Raw genomic sequence first — 20,434 nt, 5'->3', positions numbered from 1 at the left:
GTACATAGGCTTTTTGAACAATAAAACAGAAAGAAAAAAAAGAAAGCATTTGGGATCTTTGTTTTTATTTATTTCAAGCAGTTATGGTAACAGTAAAATATATATATATATTTATATATCTATATTCCTTTGGAATGCAGTTTGGAATGATAACATAAAACACACAAATTGTACTCTATTTTGGTCCCTTTTTTTGGCTCCACAGAGAAGCTGGTGGCCAGACCGCCGCTCCCAGTACAGAACGACCCCGGGTCAGGCGGTGGGGTGAGGACAAGTCCTCCAGCGATGCCCCCTGAAGGCCTGCCCCGTGTTACGAGTTGCATGGCTTTTTGCATTGGCTGTGTGGTCGCACAAGCGTGTCATAGCTTTTCCACTGGGAGGTCTGGGAGGACGAGGCTTGGCTGCGGTAGCATTGTCTGATTACATCAGATCGCGGTGGACTGTCCATCGCAAAGCGCATTGAAGCTGCCGCTACTCAGTTTTGGTCGAGCATCCCGTAAACGACATCCCCCCCCCCCCCGCCCCCCCCTCTCAATCCTGCCCCTTTTAAAAAAAAGAAAAAAGAAAAAAGGGATTCAGCTTTTCAAACAGCACACAATACTTGGTAGAAAAAAACAATCCCTCTATTGTCTTGAGGTTCTTCCAGCGGTTCTACCTCGATGTAGTGTATAACGCTGGTGATGTAACAGATTTTTCCTGAGAGCAAACAATGCTGGCCTTGGTTGTCTGAAACACCAAACGCTGAAGGAGAAAAAAAACTAAACAAACGAACAGGCGAAAGTGCCCCCCCGCGACGTTGTGCCGAGCGAGGAACACACATCTAAGGCACGTTTCAGGAAACCGCATCGCATGGAGCGCAACGGGGGTGGAGGGGGGAAGGAGGGTTGGCCATGTATAAAAAAGGAATCGTTACATAACCAGGCATCAAAGCGAACGCCGAGACTTTTCTCTCTCTCTCGTTTCTCGCGCTGGCACTACACGGTCGCGCGCCGTGTGTAAAAAACACACGAGAGGCGGCAACGCTGTGCTGCGTCGCCGACGTGCCGCGGTCACGGTGGGACAGTTTGACGGCCGCCGCCGGATTCTCTCACAGTCTTTGGTCGTTGCGGTCAAACAGCTGTTGGCTTGTCTTCAACCTCCCCGTCGCCCCCCTCCGCCACACACACACACACACACACACACGCACACACACACACACACACACGCACGCACGCACGCACGCACGCACGCACGCACGCACGAACGCAAGCACACACACCCCGTCTGTCTGTCAATCCCCCCCAGCGCCCCCACCGGACAGCTTCTGCGCGACGTGCTGCGACGTCATGTCCCCGCCGCCGCACTCCGAGTACAGCATGGCCAGGCTGTCGGGCGGGTAGCAGCCGGCCGGCGACGCCTCCATCTTGTGGTGGTGGACGGGGTCGGGGAAGCGGGAGGAGGAGGCCCCGCCCCCCCGGGACAGCACCACCAGGGTGTTGGCGGACATGGCGGAGAACTCGAAGGCGAAGGTGCCGTAGAAGAGCATGACAAGCATGCAGAACACCCACTCCAGGATGGCCGAGATGTGCTGCAGCACGAAGCTGGCCTCCACGCAGAAGAAACCCCCGCCTGCAAGGGACTGGGTGAAGGAGAACGACTGGGACATGTGGTGGGGGGGGGGAACGAGAGAGAGAGAGAGAGAGAGAGAGAGAGAGAGACACACACACAGAGACAAGAGAGAGACAGAGAGAGGGAAAAATAAGAGAATGAGAGAAAAGGCAAGGCAGGGTGAGACAGACTCAAAGACAGAGGGAGAGAGAGAGAGTGAGAGAAAGACAGAGCGACAGAGAGAAAAGGAGAGTTTGAAAGAGAGAAAGACAAAGAGCCCTCTCTTTGAACACACACACACACAATTACACCAAGATAAACACACAATAATAGAACAAAACACAGAATGCATCGCTCTATGTGGCCCGGCAGAGGGTAGATGAATCATAGTACACAGAGCTAGAGACCCAGCGCCACTTGACGGTCTCCCAGCCAGACATTGTCCAGATAATGTTATCTATTAAAAGGGGCTGAGCCACTCAGTAAACAAAAAGAAACAACTGTATATCGCCCTTTAACACAGTTGCAGACCTGGGCTTCAGAGGCCTCAGTTTAAAGGGTGGTCAACCCCATAATCACTCTTGTACAGTTCTGTTTGGGTCCGCTGTCAGCGGAAGTTCTCCTGCTTAAAACGTGGGTTCACCCCACCTTTAAACTCTCATCCTCCATTCTCACACGTACAAACAGAGCTGTGCCGTATCGGAGCAGCGTGTGTCTTAAAGGATACCGAGAACCAGGGCCATGAAGGTGAGGAGGGACATGGTCAGACGTATGTGTCCCAGGAGGTACTCGTGCTGGGTCTTAGCCAAGCGGTAGGTCAGAGCCGTCTGGAGGCTCACAAACACCATGCTGCAGGTGAAAGCCACCCCGGCCCCCACATAGTGCAGCACCTTGGCATAGTCCAGCTGTAGATAGGACAGAGAGGGTGGGACGCACACATACACACACATTTTATAATTACATTATTTTTTTTCTCCAATTTTACTACTCATATATCTACACATGTTTGCGGAAATAATAACAAACACATAATGCATATTAAAGGTGCTGTATGTAGATTTGAGAGCTATTATTTGAGTATATCTTCTAGCATTTTTTGTGCTTTTAATGCACTGTGAAAATGTCTGTTCCTGTTGACTGCCCCTTCCTCTGTATGGGACAATTTACTACTCACAGCTTATTTCTGACTAATCACAGCATCTCTACCCTGCTGAACCTCCCTGAAACGTACGGGGTTGGAGTGTCTCTCTCTCTCTCTCTCTCTCTCTCTCTCTCTCTCTCTCCCTCTCTCTCTCTCTCTTTACAACTGCAGAAGTATATAATTGCGGTGTGACATTTGACCAAAACACCAAAGTGGGCAAAGGCGGCACCGTGGTTGCCAAGGTGACAACGGTCACCATGACCCCATATGACCTGCACTGGGAACTAACCGTTGCGCAAAAATACAATACGACAACAACAGATGAACACTTGATGATTGATTTTAGGTACAAAGTCAAGGTGCCCCCTCTCTGCATGATTACAGCTCCCTAATAGAACAAAGAAAAAAGCTTGGTTTATCTAATCTTCTCATGCATCAGGTAGAGTCAATCCATCCAAGCAGTCGGTTTATATATCGTCACACCGCTGTGTGTTAACTAATTTATCTGAGTTTGCTTGCATATGAGGTCTAAGTAAGCTGGACAGGGTTTATTTAGCGATAACGACCGGCCCACTGTTCATTATCCCTCTTATTACACGGCTACTTAATAAATAAATAAATAAATAAATTGACAAAAATGAAGAAGTAAATAAGTTAATCACAATAGACTGTTTAACAACGCTGTCTAATAAGGGGGAGAGTTTGCATGCATCGATGTCTAGGGCACTGGTTTTCTAAATGTGGTTCGGGAGCCATAAGGGGGTTGCAGGAGGGACCAGATGACCACAATCTAATCTTGTTTCATTTGATCATTAGTAAATGTGAGAGAAAATAGGGAATCGTGTATTCACTACCAATTAACATCAAGACATATTTATTTATTTATATATTGTTTGACGTGCTAATGGGAAAGCAGCCAGGCTTATTAACCGGACATGCTAACCTGGAAAGTAAGAATTCAGAGAAAGCACCAAACTGAGACTAATCTCAGTTCAGTAACCATGTTGACTGATGCTGTGAGCCTAAGCTGAAGCAAACCTGGTACATAGCAATGGCTTAGGGAGTTACCTGATCGATTTTGCTTTTGAAGCCTGTCATGAACACGGGTTTTTCATGAACACCCTCTCCAAGATTATGTGAACTCGTTCCTCCAGGTTGAAATAAGCTGTTTTTCGAAAAATCCGGACATTCCAAGAAAGCACTCGCTGGAGCCAGAGTTCTGGTGTGAGCTTAAACATGTCTTAACCTTCTACTTTAACAGGGCTCAGGTTTTTGCAAGAATTAGAGGGAACACTTTTGTTAACGTGTTCCCACATTTTAGGTGCAGGTTTTGGAGTTACAATCCTTTTCCTGAGGAAGTGTTTAACCAATAGAGAGAAATGGAGTCATTCGCTCATTCAGAGCTCGAGGCTCGATAATCACAGCAACACGTGGCACTCCTAAACACACTTCTATTTGCAGTAATTCCAGTTGACTTAACAACCATTTTCTTCACGTGGATGTTTATCAAAACATCCTGCGTATGACTCCATCACAACCCTCCTGCAGGAAGCTGCTTCCAATTCAGGGGTAAACAGCTGTAAAACAACATGTGTGTGTGTGTGTGTGTGTGTGTGTGTGTGTGTGTGTGTGTGTGTGTGTGTAGATGCAGGTGAATATGTATGCGTGTGTGTGTGTGGGTAGATGTAGGTGTGTGTTTTTGTGTGTGTAGGTGAATGTGTGTCTGTGCTTGGGTGTATGTATGCTTGGGTGTGTTTGTCTGGGTGTGTGCTTGTCTGTGTATGTATGTATGTATGTATTGTGAGGGCCAAGAATCCCTCCAATGTTTAGCAGCAGGTAAACATTGGACTTATGCTGGAGAGGAAGGACCAAAGGAGGTGCCACTTCCTTCATTGCCAAAGCCAGGGCGGAGGGTCTCTGTTGACCAATCAGAAGCCACAATGCAGAGGTGACCCCACCCACCTGCACCACCCATAAATACCTCCACCAGTCTAGACATTAACAATTCAAACAATTCATGCATTTAAAGTAAGTATTGCAATGCAATAAACATATACTGCTTGGTAAAATTAGGGTATATTATAAAAATAAAGCCATGCATGCATGCACACATACACACTCTCGTACATACACACAACCACGGAAACACATGCACACCCACACACGTACACCCAATCAAACATATTCTTACAGACATTCAATCAAACAAACAGACACACACACACACACACACAAACACACACCGACACACACACCGCACACACACACGCAAAAATGTGTACTCATATATGTACGCATATATGAATGTAGATAATTAACCTCAATCAACCAAACACACATGCATACACACGCACATTCCCCTTTTCTATACGGTCTTCCAACATGTGCAGACAAAAACCTGAAGGAATGTAAGGCAGCACATGGCACAAAGAGAACGAGAAGGACAAGAGAGGCCTTTGACATGCTATATGTCTACACAGTACTACACTGTATTCACACACATGCGTGTGCTGGCATGTGGCGAGTACATGTATGGCCCACCCTGGACTCCATGTCATTTTGGATTTGCATGCAAGAATCACACACTTATACATACACCTATACACTCTCAAACAAACACACACACACACACACACACACACACAAGCACATATATTAAACCATCAAATACATTTGTTTGTTTCAGCTGCTGTACCAAAATGCTTTCCTGGCAGAAGGCCATTGTTTTCTTCTGCTATAAACACAACTAAAATATACAACTCCTAGCTCAAAACAGCAACCATTCAATTTACAAATAAAAACTAATTATGGGTTTGTGTGCATAGGCTGTGGTATAGGATGTTATATGCAGATGTTTTGACTCCAGGCGACTGGAAGGAAACAGACACAGAACATAGCTGCCTGACAGCGCATGACAGGAAACAAGGGGGCTGGATTGAGGCCGCGCCCCATCCATCACCGTGAGCTACAGTGCTGTCTGTTAGCTCGGTCTTAGCCAGACGGAACCACTAGACACAAGAGACAGACAGAGAGAGAGAGACAGACATAGTAAGAGAGGGAGAAAGTCAGTAAGAGAGCGAGGGAGAGACAGAGAGAGACAAAGAGAGAGCGTTAAGGACAAGAGAACCTGTCCTCAAAGTGAACTCGCCAGAGGCCACTGAGTGCGAGCGACATAAAGGTCCAGGGAGAAGCAGAGAGCCATGTTGTGAGACCAGGAAGAAGCTTGAGTGTTGCCAAACAGAACAGTCAGAGGAATTAGGTTGGAAGGTCTACAAAGAGCAGGGACGGGGGACGGTGTTTGTGCATGAGCGCATGCGGGAGTTTGTGCGTCTGGGTGTACGTGTGTGTCTGTATGTGTGTGTGTGTGTTATTTAATGACACTGAGCATATCCAGACCACACACACAAACACACACAGACACACATATTCACACATGCGCTCATGCGCACACACACACACACACACACACAGACACACATATTCACACATGCGCTCATGCGCACACACACACACACACACACACACACACGCACACACACACACACACACACACACACACACACACACACACACACACACACTTTAAACAGCACCACCCTTTCTGCTCTGAGTCCACACCTGGGGTAACAGTGGACTTGTGGATGGAGATCAAACGACCACCTACACAGCGCCATTGTGATTTACAATAGCTGGAAGTAGTGAAAACCACACAGGGATAGATAGCCATCGATTGTTGTCAATGAATATGGTTTGGCTCCTGCATAACAATGCTGGTAATAGAGCTGCTTGTTTTGGTCTGCAGAATCAAGTCACCAACAGTCTGTTCGGCGACGATGGTTCTGCAGGGTCCTCAGAATCAGCACACACACACACACACACACATGTTATAGCGCTACGAAATGGGGTGAACCAATGGGCCAGAACGTTGATCGATTAGCCTCCTTTCCAGCCGTTCTCTTTCTCTCTTTCTGACATGCACACTGCACAAGATACATTGTTTATACGTCTCTAAATAACACTTGGTTTTGACTATGCTAGGTCTTCACCTGGCGTGTGTATACAGAAAATATGTCTGCTCAACATCTGTGTGTGTAATCCAACCTGGGTAGATAACCCAGGTATCTGCGCTGTATCACTAGGTACCAACACATTAATAGCAGAAGGGATTGTGGAGAAGTCTTGTTACCGTGACTTTACCAGCTCCTGTTGCATCCATGGGTCAATCGCCACCTCTATGTCCATTACACCCCCAGCCCCCCCATCAACAACTCTATTTCCATTACATCCAACCCCGTTGCGTTGCTCACCTGGAAGTTCCCCGCGGTGAGGAGGCCGGCGGCGCACACCCAGCAGGTGCAGAGGCCGGCCGTGTTCAGCACGCAGTTCTGGTGACGCTCGATGACCTGGGCGTAGCGCAGCAGGCCAATCATCATCACTGCAGGGACACACCGACGCACAGAGGCTCAGCGCAGCGGCCCGGATTGGCAGGGGCACGCTAAGCATATGTTCAAGCAGGCGTTGTGGAGAGCAAAGCACACGGCCGTGTCAGCGGGACAGACACCTTGTACCGTTTTTTGGAATTGTTGTGTCTGAAATAGACTCGGATGTATACATGTGGAGGGGGAATGCAGCCATGTTATATTCCCGTGTGTTTTGATCCCTTAAAATATAAACATGGCGCTCACGTGCCGTGTGCTTCTGGCTTGTGGCACTGTGGATGAAAGAGTCCATCTAATGGCACATACATACACATAATTATATACTTATATACATATATATATGTGGTGTGGAGGTAGACATACAAAGCATAGTCTCTCACATTTTTCAATAGAAATAACAGCAGCGTACATGACAGCATGAATCAGACTCAAGAGCTGGTGGTTGAGAGGGTGACCATTTTTTAGATGTTTAGATGTCACCCTGATATTATATTTTGAAATATAGTATGAATGTACATGTGATGAATACTGCAACACTAATGCTAGTCTGCCAGTGGGGCTGAGCATATAACAGACATTAACCAATAGCAAGTAAAATATAGACAATCATTCTATTCATGTTTCACTTTCTATCCAAAAGCCCACCTCTATAATAAAATATCTCACAATGCGATGATATGCTCGGCAGAGACGCATTGACAGAACCTGCACCAGTGTGCGACATGTTTCAACGAGCAGTCCGATTTATAGAGCAGAGGCTGGGGCCAGGAGTGTCAGCCTCGGCATAAACACACACCTTCGCACATCTGGGCTTCATCACTCTGCTGACGAGCGAGAAGCGGTGTTTATCTCCCTATGTTGTCTGTGTACAAAACCACACCGTCATCCGTTTTGAGCATCAGTTCAACAGAGGTTCTAGTTAGTCGGTGAAAAAACGAAAGAGTATTAAAACTATTTTTAACTTTTGCTAGCCCTGGAGCTCTGGGTTGCAACACACCGACAGAGCTCCCACGTTGCGTTACTTTGTAGTCCGCGGGCGTTGTGGTTCTTCCGATTGTTTTTCTTCACTTCCCGATACAGAGGAACACTTCGAAGTAAACTCTCTCGTTAGGATCGCCATTAATCAAGCCCTCCTTTTACAGGGGTGGGATCATAAGAACAAGGGGGGCCATGTGTGCGTCAAACCTAAATATACAACAACAGAAGAATGTCCTTGGCGAAGTGCGTTTTCATAGCGAGCCAATAGGTTGAGTAATCGTGACCTTTTACCTCACCTTTTCACACTTGTAGTAACCCTTTTAATGACCCTTGACCTTTGGCTGAATAATAACGTTATTAGAATTAAGCTACATGTGTCTGCCTGATTGCTTTGGTTTGAAACCTCCTTTCAAAACATATATCTTGGAGGTTTTGAGGTATGGCATTCCTAGGAAGAGTGACTAATGCCTTACAGGATGCCAATGTGTCGGCCGCACGCTTGGATAAAATCATCTGCTCAACGTTATGAGAATCAAAGCCGCCGGCGAACAGAACTATTACCAGCAGTCTCGCACTCAGAACAGAGTTATGCATAATAGGTATGTAGGATGAACGGTTTGGAGAAAACAGCAGCAGTCTAGCAGGATAGTCAGGTTAATAACCTCATGAAATGCTCAGGTTTTCAGAGAACACTCTATAGGAAACAGGTGTGACTTGGCCGGACCGATCAGTCGGCCCTCAGTACTGGCTGAATGTTTTTGCTTGTGTGCCAAGTCATATAAAAAGAATTGCCACCATCTAAGTCCACGAGGACTAACTAACTTTGTGGAAACTTCCACCACCTCCTGAGGGATTTCTTGTGTTGTGTTTGTCCCTTGGATGTGGACTTTCACGTCAGCGTTTGGGAGATGGGAGGAACTGACTTAATGTTTCTTTAATGGCAACTTGCTCTGACTCACTACTGGTCAGAGCAGAGAAGGAAAGTGCCTCACCCACCTCAGTTCAAATTATCAAACTTACAATTGACTGTGTGGATCTTCATAAAATTGCCCAAAATATCTTCACATGCACTAATCCCATTGCGTTCCCAAGGCAATTTCCAAGTGGCATTCGAAGGACGACCATAATAAACCATATGGTGAAACTCTCAGAATGTAAACTCCCAAAGCAATTATAAAAAAAAAAAAACGCGGCCCTGCGGCCAATGACCCATGAGTAAACCACCCGAAATAGACCAATGTTGAAACCCAGTTGCGCTGGAACGGCCCAAACTGTCCACAGAGACAGTGGAACTCCAAAGCCTCCGTGCTTGCTGTCAGAAGCCTGCTGCCCTTGGGGGGGGGCAGGGCACCCCAGCAGGGCACGGGTTAAAAAGTACCTTTTCGGGGCAGTGGCATTTCCGAGTAGCCCTTTTTTTTCCTGTGGTGGTGGGGGGCAGCTGGGGCAGAGAGGAGAGAGGAGGAGAGAGGAGAGGAGAGGAGAGGAGGGGCGAGTGGTAGCAGCAGCAGAGCCTGCAGAGCACAGAGTGCTGGCTGCAGTCACCACAGCCCACAGCTGGAACAACACGGCCGGGGTCTTCGGTGCATAAAGAGCCCCATTGATATAGGAACAATGTTTATAGGCGCCGTGTGTCTTCGGTACCTCCGTGTGAACGCAAAAAACGCACTCTGGCGTGTGTGGCGGCGCTGCACTTTAAATTCCTCCTTCTCCTCTGCGGTCACGGTGAAGTGACGGGAGAGAACGGTGTGCGTTCTGGGTTTGTGTGAAGTGTACGTTTGACCGCGTCTGTGTAAACGTTACGTAGCACAGGTAGTTTGTGTAAGAGTGTTTTCACGGAGGAGCTACATACCCATGAAAGACCCTGTGCTGCATATGAGACTGAAGAGGCAGCTCTCAGGAGGCAGGGTCCCGCTCTTACTGTGAAAGAAAGAGAGAGAAACAGGGGGGGGGGGGAATAGAAGTGAATATGGAGTTTCCAAGTAGCTCAGTGGCACAAACCCTCCCTCCCTCCCTCCCTCCCTCCCTCCCTCCTCCCCTCCCTCCTATCCCGCCATGAAATAATTTGGCCTGTGGTCGCGTTCCTCCCTGAGTACATTGTTGCGTTACTCCAGGTTGCCCCGGGACACAGAGAGAGGGAACTAAGCTAAATAGGTGGCAGCAGTTGGCAAAGACCCGGCATTATGTACGGCCACAGAGAGACGGGCCTCAGAGAGACGGGCCTCAGAGGGAGACAGGGGCCAGGACGAGCATTTTACGACAGAGCTTGAACACGGACAATAGGCAGTTATTTGACTAGCCTGTAATGCTGTGTGTGTGTGTGTGTATATGTGTGTGTGTGTGTGTGTGTGTGTGTTTGTGTGTGTGTGTGTGGGGGGGTCTTGCTCAGTCTTACAGTATGGCAAAGTCAAGGCTGAATTATACTTCTGCGCTCAATAGCCACTGTGGTTCTCTACACCGTGAGTCTTTGCCCCAATGCTTGCATTTAAGGTTCTGCGTCACGTGTACAGAACGTGAGCAGAACCATACAGAACAACATAACCTAATAAGGCGATTTCTATACGTCTCTGTTTCTATACTTAACAATCCAGGGAAGGGCTCCTGCTGTAACCCTAGGCTGCTGCAAACCTCGCACATAGCAATGAGATCCAGGGAATTCCCTTATCAATTACCTCTTCAGCATGAGTTTGATAATTTATTTTGAAGCCTGCCATTAACGCACATGCTCCAGGTTCACCCTATCCAAGATTGCATGAACTGGTTTCCCAAGGCTGAAACCGAAAATCCAGACAATCCAGGAAAGCGCTTGCTTGGGTCAGAGTTTGGATTTAAGCCAAACATATCCTAACCTGCTACTAGAAACAGAGCCAAGGATTATTCAAGATTTAAAATTGCTTTGGGCCAAATGCAGCATACAGCAGTGGATCTGTAAATGAATTCCAAAATAATCATAAAAGCACCCAAATAAAATTACAAGAATATATCAAATTTAATTAATGAATACATTATGTATAAAGAAATACAATAAAATATAGAAAACAAACGTGTGTGTGTAGGTCTGTATGTGTGTGTGTGTGTGTGTGTGTGTGTGTGTGTGTGTGTGTCTGTGTGTAGGTGTGTTTGCGTGTGAGTGTGTGTGTGTGTGTGTGTGTATGTAGGTCTGTAGGTTTGTGTGTACATGTAGGTGTGTAGGTGTGTGTTTTTGTGTGTTTGTGTGTGTGTGTGTGTGTGTGTGTGTGTGTGCGCGTGTGTGTGTGTGTGCGTGTGTGTGTATGTGTGTGTGTATGGCGTATGTGTGTGTGTATGGCGTATGTGTGTGTGTGTGTATGTGTAGGGGGGTCGCACGCCTTGTTTACATTGCATCTCAGTGTGCGGAAGTTTCCGAGAGGATCCTCTGAGCAAAACAAAGGCTGTCTTCCTGTCTGGGTACAGGGGTCTGCGACCCCCACTGACACCAGTGTCAAGGAGCTGGGGCTCAGACAAGTGCAGGCTTATCTGCTGGAGCCCCAGCCGCACTGACAACAGCCCTGCGCCCAGACCGTTTTAGCAGGTAGTGATTAACCCTGGTTCAAAGCTGGTTTTAGTGCCACATACCGTGTGTGAGGTGAGCTAAGTCATGGATAGCATTCGGGGCTACAGGAATATAACATCAAATGCTATTCTGGAAATAGGATTTGGTTGTGTTGTTGTTTTTGTGACGTGTGCTTTAAATAGATGCGTTTCTACACATATAACAACATTTTCAGATATCCACTCTCCGCAAAATTTGCTCTCTCACCTCACTTAAAATATGTGCCAAGAAATGCTGACCTGTCCCACTATGTAGCCATGCTGTAAGTGTCAATAGCAGGGAGGAATAGATATCATGAACAAACAAATAACTCATCATGAATGAAAATACATAGACAAAAACACTCTTGGATGGAATACAGTAAAAGTGGAGCAATCAACCCTGTGAGGCTGTAGTCTGTTTAAGATACAAAGTCAATACTTCAGTATTTCCCGATTATCTGCACATTCAGTACGTGTGAACATGTTACAAATGTATTATCATTCATGATTCTGACGTAAGAGAATGGTTAGAACAAAGAACAACAATGCGCTGACTTGACATTGTGTTGATGCGATGATGCACATGAGCCTGTTGAAATGCTACTTCCAGTATTCCTGTAACATCTAATGAGAAACACTGGGTCCAACACAAACCTGATGAGGGGTAGATTCTCCAGAGTACAGCAGAGCACAGGACCTCTCTGTAGTGGAAGCAGCTCCTCACATGAATCATTGTACAGCCTGGGAGCGAACAGAGAAGGACCAAGTACAGATTAGCATAACCATATAAATCATTGTGTTCCTGCACTCTGCACGTGCTAAAGAGTTCGGTGTTTGTTTGTCCCTAGGCCGAGGAAGGTTTTGACTGGCACAGAGCAACCGTGCATGGTTTCACAGGCTTGTTTAGAAAGGTGGTTAATGTGTCAGAAGCATGAACTGCACCCTCAGAATTTGATGCAGATGAGTGTAAAGAATTAACCTTGCATTGAAATTCAGTTGACTTGATTTTAGATATCAAATCTGTGTCTTTGTTTTTCTTCTGGGTATGTGACGTGTGAATTGGATTAGCAGGCGATTTGAACTCTGTTTACTCTGCGCATACCACCGAAGCATCTGCAAGAATGTATCATGTCAATAATATGTGTTTCACTAAAGACTAGAGGGTTGTCCTCTGCATAGCAGTCAGGTTTCTCACCTTCAACATACAGAAAGGCTGAAGTTAAAAATTAACTTTCTTGTTTGCAGTTTTGCGGACTACTATCTCTTTTTTTCTACTCTCTTTTTCTGGATATATGTACACATACTAAACACCATCTGTACCCTTTACTCCTGCTGATTTCACATGTTTAAGTTAAGACTGTAACCCTGCACTAGGAGTATGCAGCAAGAGGCTCTGTGGATCTTGGTGGAGAAAAGACTAACTATTCCCTCGTATTATGCAATGAGCCTAGCCGTAAACACCTTTACCCGAATCAAGAGCAGATGAACACTAAAGTTGTGTCGGTGGTGTTTTTCATGTTGCAGTAAGGAATGACGTGTATAATGCATTCATTAATATTGAGTATGCTAGTTTCTTTATGCTAGATTTCACTTAGACATTGTATGAATATTGTTTGATCTAACACACATAGGCAGTGAGAGTCTGGTTAAGACTGTTGGCAGTTGGAATTGACGTACAGCTTCACTGCTGATTTCAGCAGGTAACTGCTCCCGGTGTGGAACATTTAAAAAGACTTCTGGGCATACTTATTACACCAAGTACCAAGTATGCTGGGAACGTCAATGTCTTGCGGTTTACACTTGTTTACGCCAGACATAGTGAGGACTCTCTTAAAGTCAGCGCTAGTGAGGGACTGTAGGACTGCAATTTTGTTACTTCTCTTATGAAACTAAAACAAGTTTCTCCAAAGAAGCAGGTGTTAGCCATTTTTTACCTCCCTTAAAGCAAGAACACCACATTATTAATGGCCAAAGCAAAGTGCTCCCCCAAAGTGTTGGGGGAGTTGGGTGCCTTACCAGTTATTCAAAGGGCAGACATGCTGGTTGTACAGGGCCATAGCGTATCTGTAGGGAGGAGATAAAGAATCGTAAGTCCAAGAAAATGGATGTATGTTGATCACAAACCTTAAAGAAAAGTCAATACATACACACACAAAAGTCAATACATAACACATTCACATTCACAACCGAGAATGGCGTGTTTGCATCAACACATCTGTACATTTTCAACAAAAACACTTTTTCGGACTACGTTGGTGGAGCAGGGGTTTCCATTATAAAAGATAAAAGACGTAAGGCAATTAATTGAAGAAATTATCAGTTGTTACTTGTCATGAAAGATTATCAGATAGCCATCTTGTTTTAACTTCTGCTATTAAATGAAGAGAACAAATCTTCCTCTTCCCTTTTTAGGTCGTCCACTAAGAGGTGCCTACAATTTCGAGGTTGGCTAATGATACAACGAGTTTGCCTCATTAATATTAAAAAAGCATTGAGCTGGAGAGCCGGTGTATGTCAAAGTGAGCGAGAGACTGTTGAATATGGGTGAAAGGCCACGTTCTGTCTCAGTGGGTCAGCCTCCCACCAAGTGAACAGTGGATTAAAGATGTTGGCCCTCATGTCCAGCAATGACACAAAGTCCAGGAAAACACGTTTATACATAATTTTGAAAAGAACACATTGATCATTGTGTGATGATGTTTTGTAGAACCATTCTCTGTCATGTGACCTGAGATATCCAATAGTTTCTTCAAAACTACAGATATTTGGTTAATAACTGAAGCATTGTCCCTCAAGACGATCTACATGTAGGATAGAAGGTTACTTAATTGTAACGCAGTTCTTCACATAACAAACTGCAAATCTATCGCCTATCTTTGGCTGTTTTTCTATTTTTCCTTAAAAATGAATTTGGGGTGCCTTGACGATGGCATTGACTGGTATAATGTTTCTTAGCAAAGACCGGTTCTAATTAATGTAAAGAGCAGGTCTGAATCAAACCAGCGGAAAGGGTAAGGGCAGGCCAGGACTAGACAGGCTATTATCACCAATTGTCTCGGACAGCCAACACTTTAGTGAGCCAGTGTGAGAAATTATAGTGCCCACTGTCTCAACACTCCAGACGCTTCCTGGTGATCAAAGCCATTATGAAGCTTAGCACACTGGTGGAACTTAAGGAAAGAAGGTAAAGGAAACAGAGACAGCCTTAGACGGGGGGAGAGAGAGAGAGAGAGTGAGAGAGAGAGAGAGAGAGAGAGAGAGAGAGAGAGAGAGAGAGAAAGAGGGGAATAGAAAAAGGTAGAGAGTGAGAGAAAACAACATGCGAGGGGAGAACGACAGTCAGACAAGGGAGCGAACAGTAACAATTCAGGGGATTGTGGATAGTACAATTTCTGCATAGAGTTAACGGTTTCCCATATAGCCATTAAATGAGGAGTAGGCATTTGTACTATAAATAGTAATACTAGTATTTCAAGTACTAGTCAAGTAGTGAAACTTGCACAACTTCATCGCGTAAGTATATTTTCAGTGATTGTTACATTTAGTTTGATAAAAGAAGCATAGGTATATTATATACTAATTGTAAATGTTTTGATTGTTTCAAACCAATGATCAACTGCTGACGTTGAAAACGATTTTAAACAGTAAATGGAATGAACACAAGAAGCGGTACCTTAGCAATCTCTCTCTAGGCCTGGGGCTTCAAGCTCCTCTTCATTCACACTATCAAATCAGATGTATTACTGTACCACTGCACATAACTTATTACTGCACAAATAACAAATCACCTTACACTTACCTTATCACTTATTGTGGACTATATGGTTATAATGTTCTTCATACCCTCTTTAAACAAAGTATAAGCAGGTTTGGGTAAATAAGGGGGCTAGTGTCATATATTGGTGACCTACTCCAGTGCATGAACGGACCTTGTGTTTTAGTTGCTATACAAATGTTACTCCTAATGGCTATCCCTAAGTGACACCCATAGGTCCTACCACCTGTTTGAACAAGAGCTTAAACTGACAGACGCTCAATTTACATCAAAGCATTGCAAAGCAATTTTTTGTATTCTGTATTTCAGTTCACAGATGTGAATAGCCATGGGTTCGAGATAGGCGGACAGAAATAAATGGACGAAAGGTCACACATAATACTACGGGCTAGGCTTCAGGGTTCTGACTCCTCCACACAACCTCTGAGAGACCAGCATTCCATTACATTCCTCCCTTTGGGCATGTAGTTTAACTCTGACTACAAAACACGGATGAGGTTCAATGAAGAGCAATAAAGGGGTTTGGAGCTGACAGCTGTGGAATTGTCAGCATAGAATGATCATCAATACGATTTGATCGCATGTATGACTGGCAGTGCAATGGATATAGATTCATCAAAGCAAGATTGATAACTAAAACAAAGATAACAAAAACAAATGTTTGAGGTTATGAAGTTTTAATTAATTCTTAATACTTACACAATCCATATCCCTGTGAGGATGAAGACTGGTAGACTGATGGGAAGAATGATCCACAGTGACATGTTCAATTATTTCAGTCAACCCGGGCCACTGAAAACAAGCATTGCAAGCAATTACCTTTACTTTTCCTGAATTTGTATAAGCATACATGACAGCCACAGACGAGCCTACATAACCATGAGAATTAGGCCGACTTGTTATGAGTCTACTTTTTCACTACTTTGGAATGACTCATAATATCCATTGGATAACTATTTCCACGAATAGGGGTGGACTGGTGTAAAATGTCAAAAGGCACATCAAGTCCCCATTACTATGTAAGTGCAATAGCCTACATGTAACACATAACCAAATAACTACTTAATACGATTTAATAAACACAGTTTATTTCATTAGGTGTTTCATTTGGCGTATAAGCTTATTCATATGGGACTTATTCATCTTTTAAACAGAAAAGAGCATAGAGAAACATGCTGCCGTTAGGGTTAGAAAAAAAACACTTTCTTCAATGACGTAGACACGAAAAACGTTATTACCTAAATTATGTTAGAAATACGTTCCGCTAAATGTTTCATCCTACCTTTTGCTGGTAAAAAAAAAAAAAAAGGGAAAAAAAGCTGTGCTTAAGCACTGCGCTTCATCTCAGCTACCCCAAACCCAAGAAAAAGTTTCCAAAAGGCACTAAACGTCCATCTTCTCTCCCCTGCGCCGGAAACTCATTCATCTTCTCCACGTCAACTTATTACTTTAGCCATTTTACTGAAAGTGGTGATATGTATACATCTATACCGTTCACTTCAACTGTGTTTCCACCAAGTTTGTTTTGACTTCTTGACGTAGATGCCCGGAGAGGACATCCCGCAATGAAGTCCATATGCTCCTCCCACTAAACTATGTTTGGCTGAGAAGATCCTGAATTGTAAGCGTTATCCCGGTCTACCGCAACGCAATTTCCGGTCACTGTACTCCAGTTTACAGTCAGTGGATCTTGAAGAACAAGAACACAAAGAATAGCAATAAAACAAGGAAAATATCTATGGAGTATTGAGGGAATTTGGCCCAAGCAATATCCCGAAAATGTGACGGAAAGGGATATCCCTAAATCGGTAGTCACTCTCTCTACATACATACATCTTCTAACTCACGCCCTCTCTCTCCCTCTCACCAATAACGCTAATTTGGGACAGCTTTTTCTAGGCGTTCCGTCGTGGGATGAGAACGCCTTGAGAATGAGGTTAATTTTAACCCAAAATGAATTGCTTATTTTATGCGTTCAAACGTAACAAAATATAGCGCGTGCATGTACGTGTGTGGGACAAAGAAAGAAAGAGATGAAGTCTAACAAAACACATTGTCCCTGATCACTTCAGTTGTAGATTATACTGATTTTAAATCAGTTTAAAGTGAGTGGAGGGGAAGCTACGTTAGTTCTTGACTGATCTTATTCCTGGAAAAAGGGTTTCCCAACAATTGTCCAGTGTGTGAATGTTCTGGTTCTTTCTGGTCTATCCTCAACGATCTCGTTTCCTCTCTAGAGGGATAGCGCGAGAGAGAGAGAGCGCTGCCACGCTCTCACGTGGCAGCGCGTGTGCATCTTCGGGCGGCCCGCGCCAGCTTCTCGCGGCCCCACCACAGCTGCAATCAATTAGGAGTGTACAGTTTGGCGGGAGAAAAATAATGACGGCTTTCCCACTATGCTCCCGTTACGTGGCGGTGACGTCACTGCCACGTCGGCTACACAAGTTGGGAAGTAGCGTTGGCTCGTGCAACTTGAACCGTTCTTCATTATACTTTTGCCGCATGGTGGCGACACATGACCTCGTTGCTTTAATTGTATTATTACATTAGGCCTTGGTGGTGCTCTTCTGCTCTGTTGCCTCTATGTCCTAGCCAATTTAAAATAGCCATACATTTAATAAACATAATGATGTTTTAGTTGTTCATAGATTTGTACTACTTCATGAAGTTCAAATGACAGACCGAACTTTGGGATTGAACGCATCCCCAAGGCATCCATCGCTCTCTAAAAGCCTTACAACTGAGGTCATCGTAGTCTTTTTTTTGTCAGGTGTCATGATCGGGCTTACTGGTGTGCTCAAGGTCCGCAACACACCATCCTCAACCCTCGGTTAATACTCCCAAGCCAGGTCAAAGACCTCAGCAGCCTAAAGCAGGGTTTGAACCCAGTTGATACCTGGTTCACAACAGGTTCACACTGATTATTATCTCCAATGGCTGTCTGATGATCAACGACACTGAAACAAAGAACACTATAGCTTAATTGAAGAACTAAGACACAAAAACATTAGTCTTGTATTTTATTTTTATTTTTTTTGCAAATCACAACATTCAGTTATGACATTTAAACATCAAAGCCCTTGAAACCGATTTCCCTTATTTTGTGGTTGTGTGAATGAAATGAACATTTGTGTTGAACCAAGATTTTAACCTCACTCAAAGGTTTGTGTTCCAAATTGGACATTTCAATATTGAATCAGAACCTATGGGTGAAGTTAAACTTATAGTAAAAGTTAGTAAGCGTTGATAAACAGCAACACCTTTAAGTTTGGCAATTTTAATCAAATCGTACTAATAATACAATTTGAATATTCACAGATGTTCAAGCCAGTGCTGCATGTTCAACAGTTTAAAATGACCCATTGTCTATGAAGGCATAAGAGACATTGCATTGCATTTACAAGTTAATAGCATTTAAAACTAAACTACCAACTAGCAAATGTCACTGATACTGGAGCAAAAATATAGCACACAGTCACAAAAATATATGTAAGTAAGGGCAAAGTAGTACTGTGAACCCCTGTTGAGCTGTCCCTCTCGATATAAGAAAGAGACACTGAGAGAAGCTGAGAAGAGAAGCTGTCAGCCCACAAACTCCCGGATCCTGGAGTAACTACCAACACCCCATCTCCAGCTCCCCTGGACCCCTGCTTAGAACAAGTTCAACACGGGGAAAAAGCATGTCGCTTAGCGGCCCCTTGTGGTGGTAATCGTCGGTGTAATCTGACACCACCGGTATTACTTACTTAAAATGCCATTCATTGTTGAATCTATGCGTGTATTTGTACTCTGCCTCCATATTTCAACACTCTGAGGTTAAACTGAATTAAAGTGAAATTAACAAAACTGATTTGATTTTTCTTCACTGTATGGGGAGGAATGTGGGCTGACCTGTGTAACCTGGTACACTTGATAAGTCACTAGATCAGTATTTTGCTTCTAAATTCTCTGCAGGTAATTACACAAGACGTAAGAGTTGTGCCAGAAGCACAAGATCAGCAGATAGTGCTGAGGCCTATTCCTTGGGTGTGGGAAAGACGATCCGTAAAACGTACTACACACACGGTCCGCCACACTTGGGTGAGAGGACTGTAAAAGGCTACAGGCTACGGCGGACTCTATGCTGACACGCTTTTCAACTTGGTCATCTCTATCTATTTTCAGAGGCAAAACGGTGTAGAAAGCAGTTCATCAGTGGAAATGCTTGGCTGGATATCGATTGTAGGATGAGAGGATTAGCGAAAAGAAAAGACAAAATATGGTGGAAGATAAGCAAACACTTTTTTTTTTATCTTGCGTTTTGCCGTGAACCTTGAAACTGATGGAGAAGCACACTTTAAGAAAATAAATAGATATTATTTACAATTGAGTTAATTTTGTTCATTCCAGTTGCTCTTTTCCATTACACGGCCACTTGTCCCTTCTCTCTTTATTAACCGGTCGAGTAAAGAAACTACAGATATCAATAAAACATCCTTTCAGTTAATGTTTCCATGTCACCGTTTTTATTGGCCATGTTTTATTACAAACATGTACAAACACCATTGAGTGCTTATTTGGGGTTAGGTGTTTTTAAAGGCCCTTAGAGGAGTTGTTTATTTGCTATGCAGTTATGTCAGATTAAACATTTCCAGAATCTTTTCAAAACAAGGACAAATGGCTATTTCCTCCTGAAAACTTAGTTACTCACAGCATGAAGCAAAAAAAAAACAACTAAAACATGATTAAAGACCGGCAGCTACTAGCCTACAATGTGGTTAAACCGTGGTTTTCACTATTTGCCATGTCAACACATATCACGTAAAACGCAATATGTATTCAGGGAAATGCAATCTAAATGTACTTAGCAAAAACATAAACTCCTCTTAGTCCCTTTAAAGCACACAAGAAGGATCATGCATATGACAAAGAAGGCCAAAGGTGTAGAAATGTACAGGCGCGGGCTATGCGGGCTGTACATAATGG

The 20,434-nt window shown here is 44.3% G+C and overlaps 1 protein-coding gene across 1 annotated transcript; it reads right to left on the bottom strand.

Moving 5' to 3' along the window:
• Window positions 1-678: 678 nt before the first annotated feature.
• LOC307090577 (transmembrane protein 150A-like) lies at window positions 679-16,886 on the bottom strand. Its single transcript, XM_079757302.1, has 8 exons — window positions 16,752-16,886; window positions 16,169-16,261; window positions 13,711-13,758; window positions 12,349-12,435; window positions 9,995-10,062; window positions 7,036-7,163; window positions 2,315-2,492; window positions 679-1,608 (listed from the first exon to the last, which is right to left on the bottom strand). Exons 2-8 carry the CDS (start codon window positions 16,231-16,233, stop codon window positions 1,271-1,273), a joined length of 912 nt encoding a protein of 303 aa, XP_079613428.1. The 5' UTR covers window positions 16,234-16,261; window positions 16,752-16,886; the 3' UTR covers window positions 679-1,270.
• Between the last annotated feature and the right edge of the window lie 3,548 nt (window positions 16,887-20,434).

Source organism: Pollachius pollachius (genome assembly GCF_949987615.1).
Source record: "Pollachius pollachius genome assembly, chromosome: 19".
Classification (NCBI taxonomy): Eukaryota; Metazoa; Chordata; class Actinopteri; order Gadiformes; family Gadidae; genus Pollachius; species Pollachius pollachius.
Note: the sequence above shows the minus strand (reverse complement) of the source record. Positions and strands in the feature narration are given on the sequence as shown.

Excerpts from the sequence above, each read along its gene's own strand:
- LOC307090577 (XM_079757302.1), bottom strand. The coding sequence starts at position 16,233 with ATGTCACTGTGGATCATTCTTCCCATCAGTCTACCAGTCTTCATCCTC. Across the intron at positions 12,436-13,710 it reads GTCTGCCCTTTGAATAACTG|GCTGTACAATGATTCATGTG; the intron begins GTAAGGCACCCA and ends GTTCGCTCCCAG. Across the intron at positions 2,493-7,035 it reads TCACCGCGGGGAACTTCCAG|CTGGACTATGCCAAGGTGCT; the intron begins GTGAGCAACGCA and ends TCCTATCTACAG.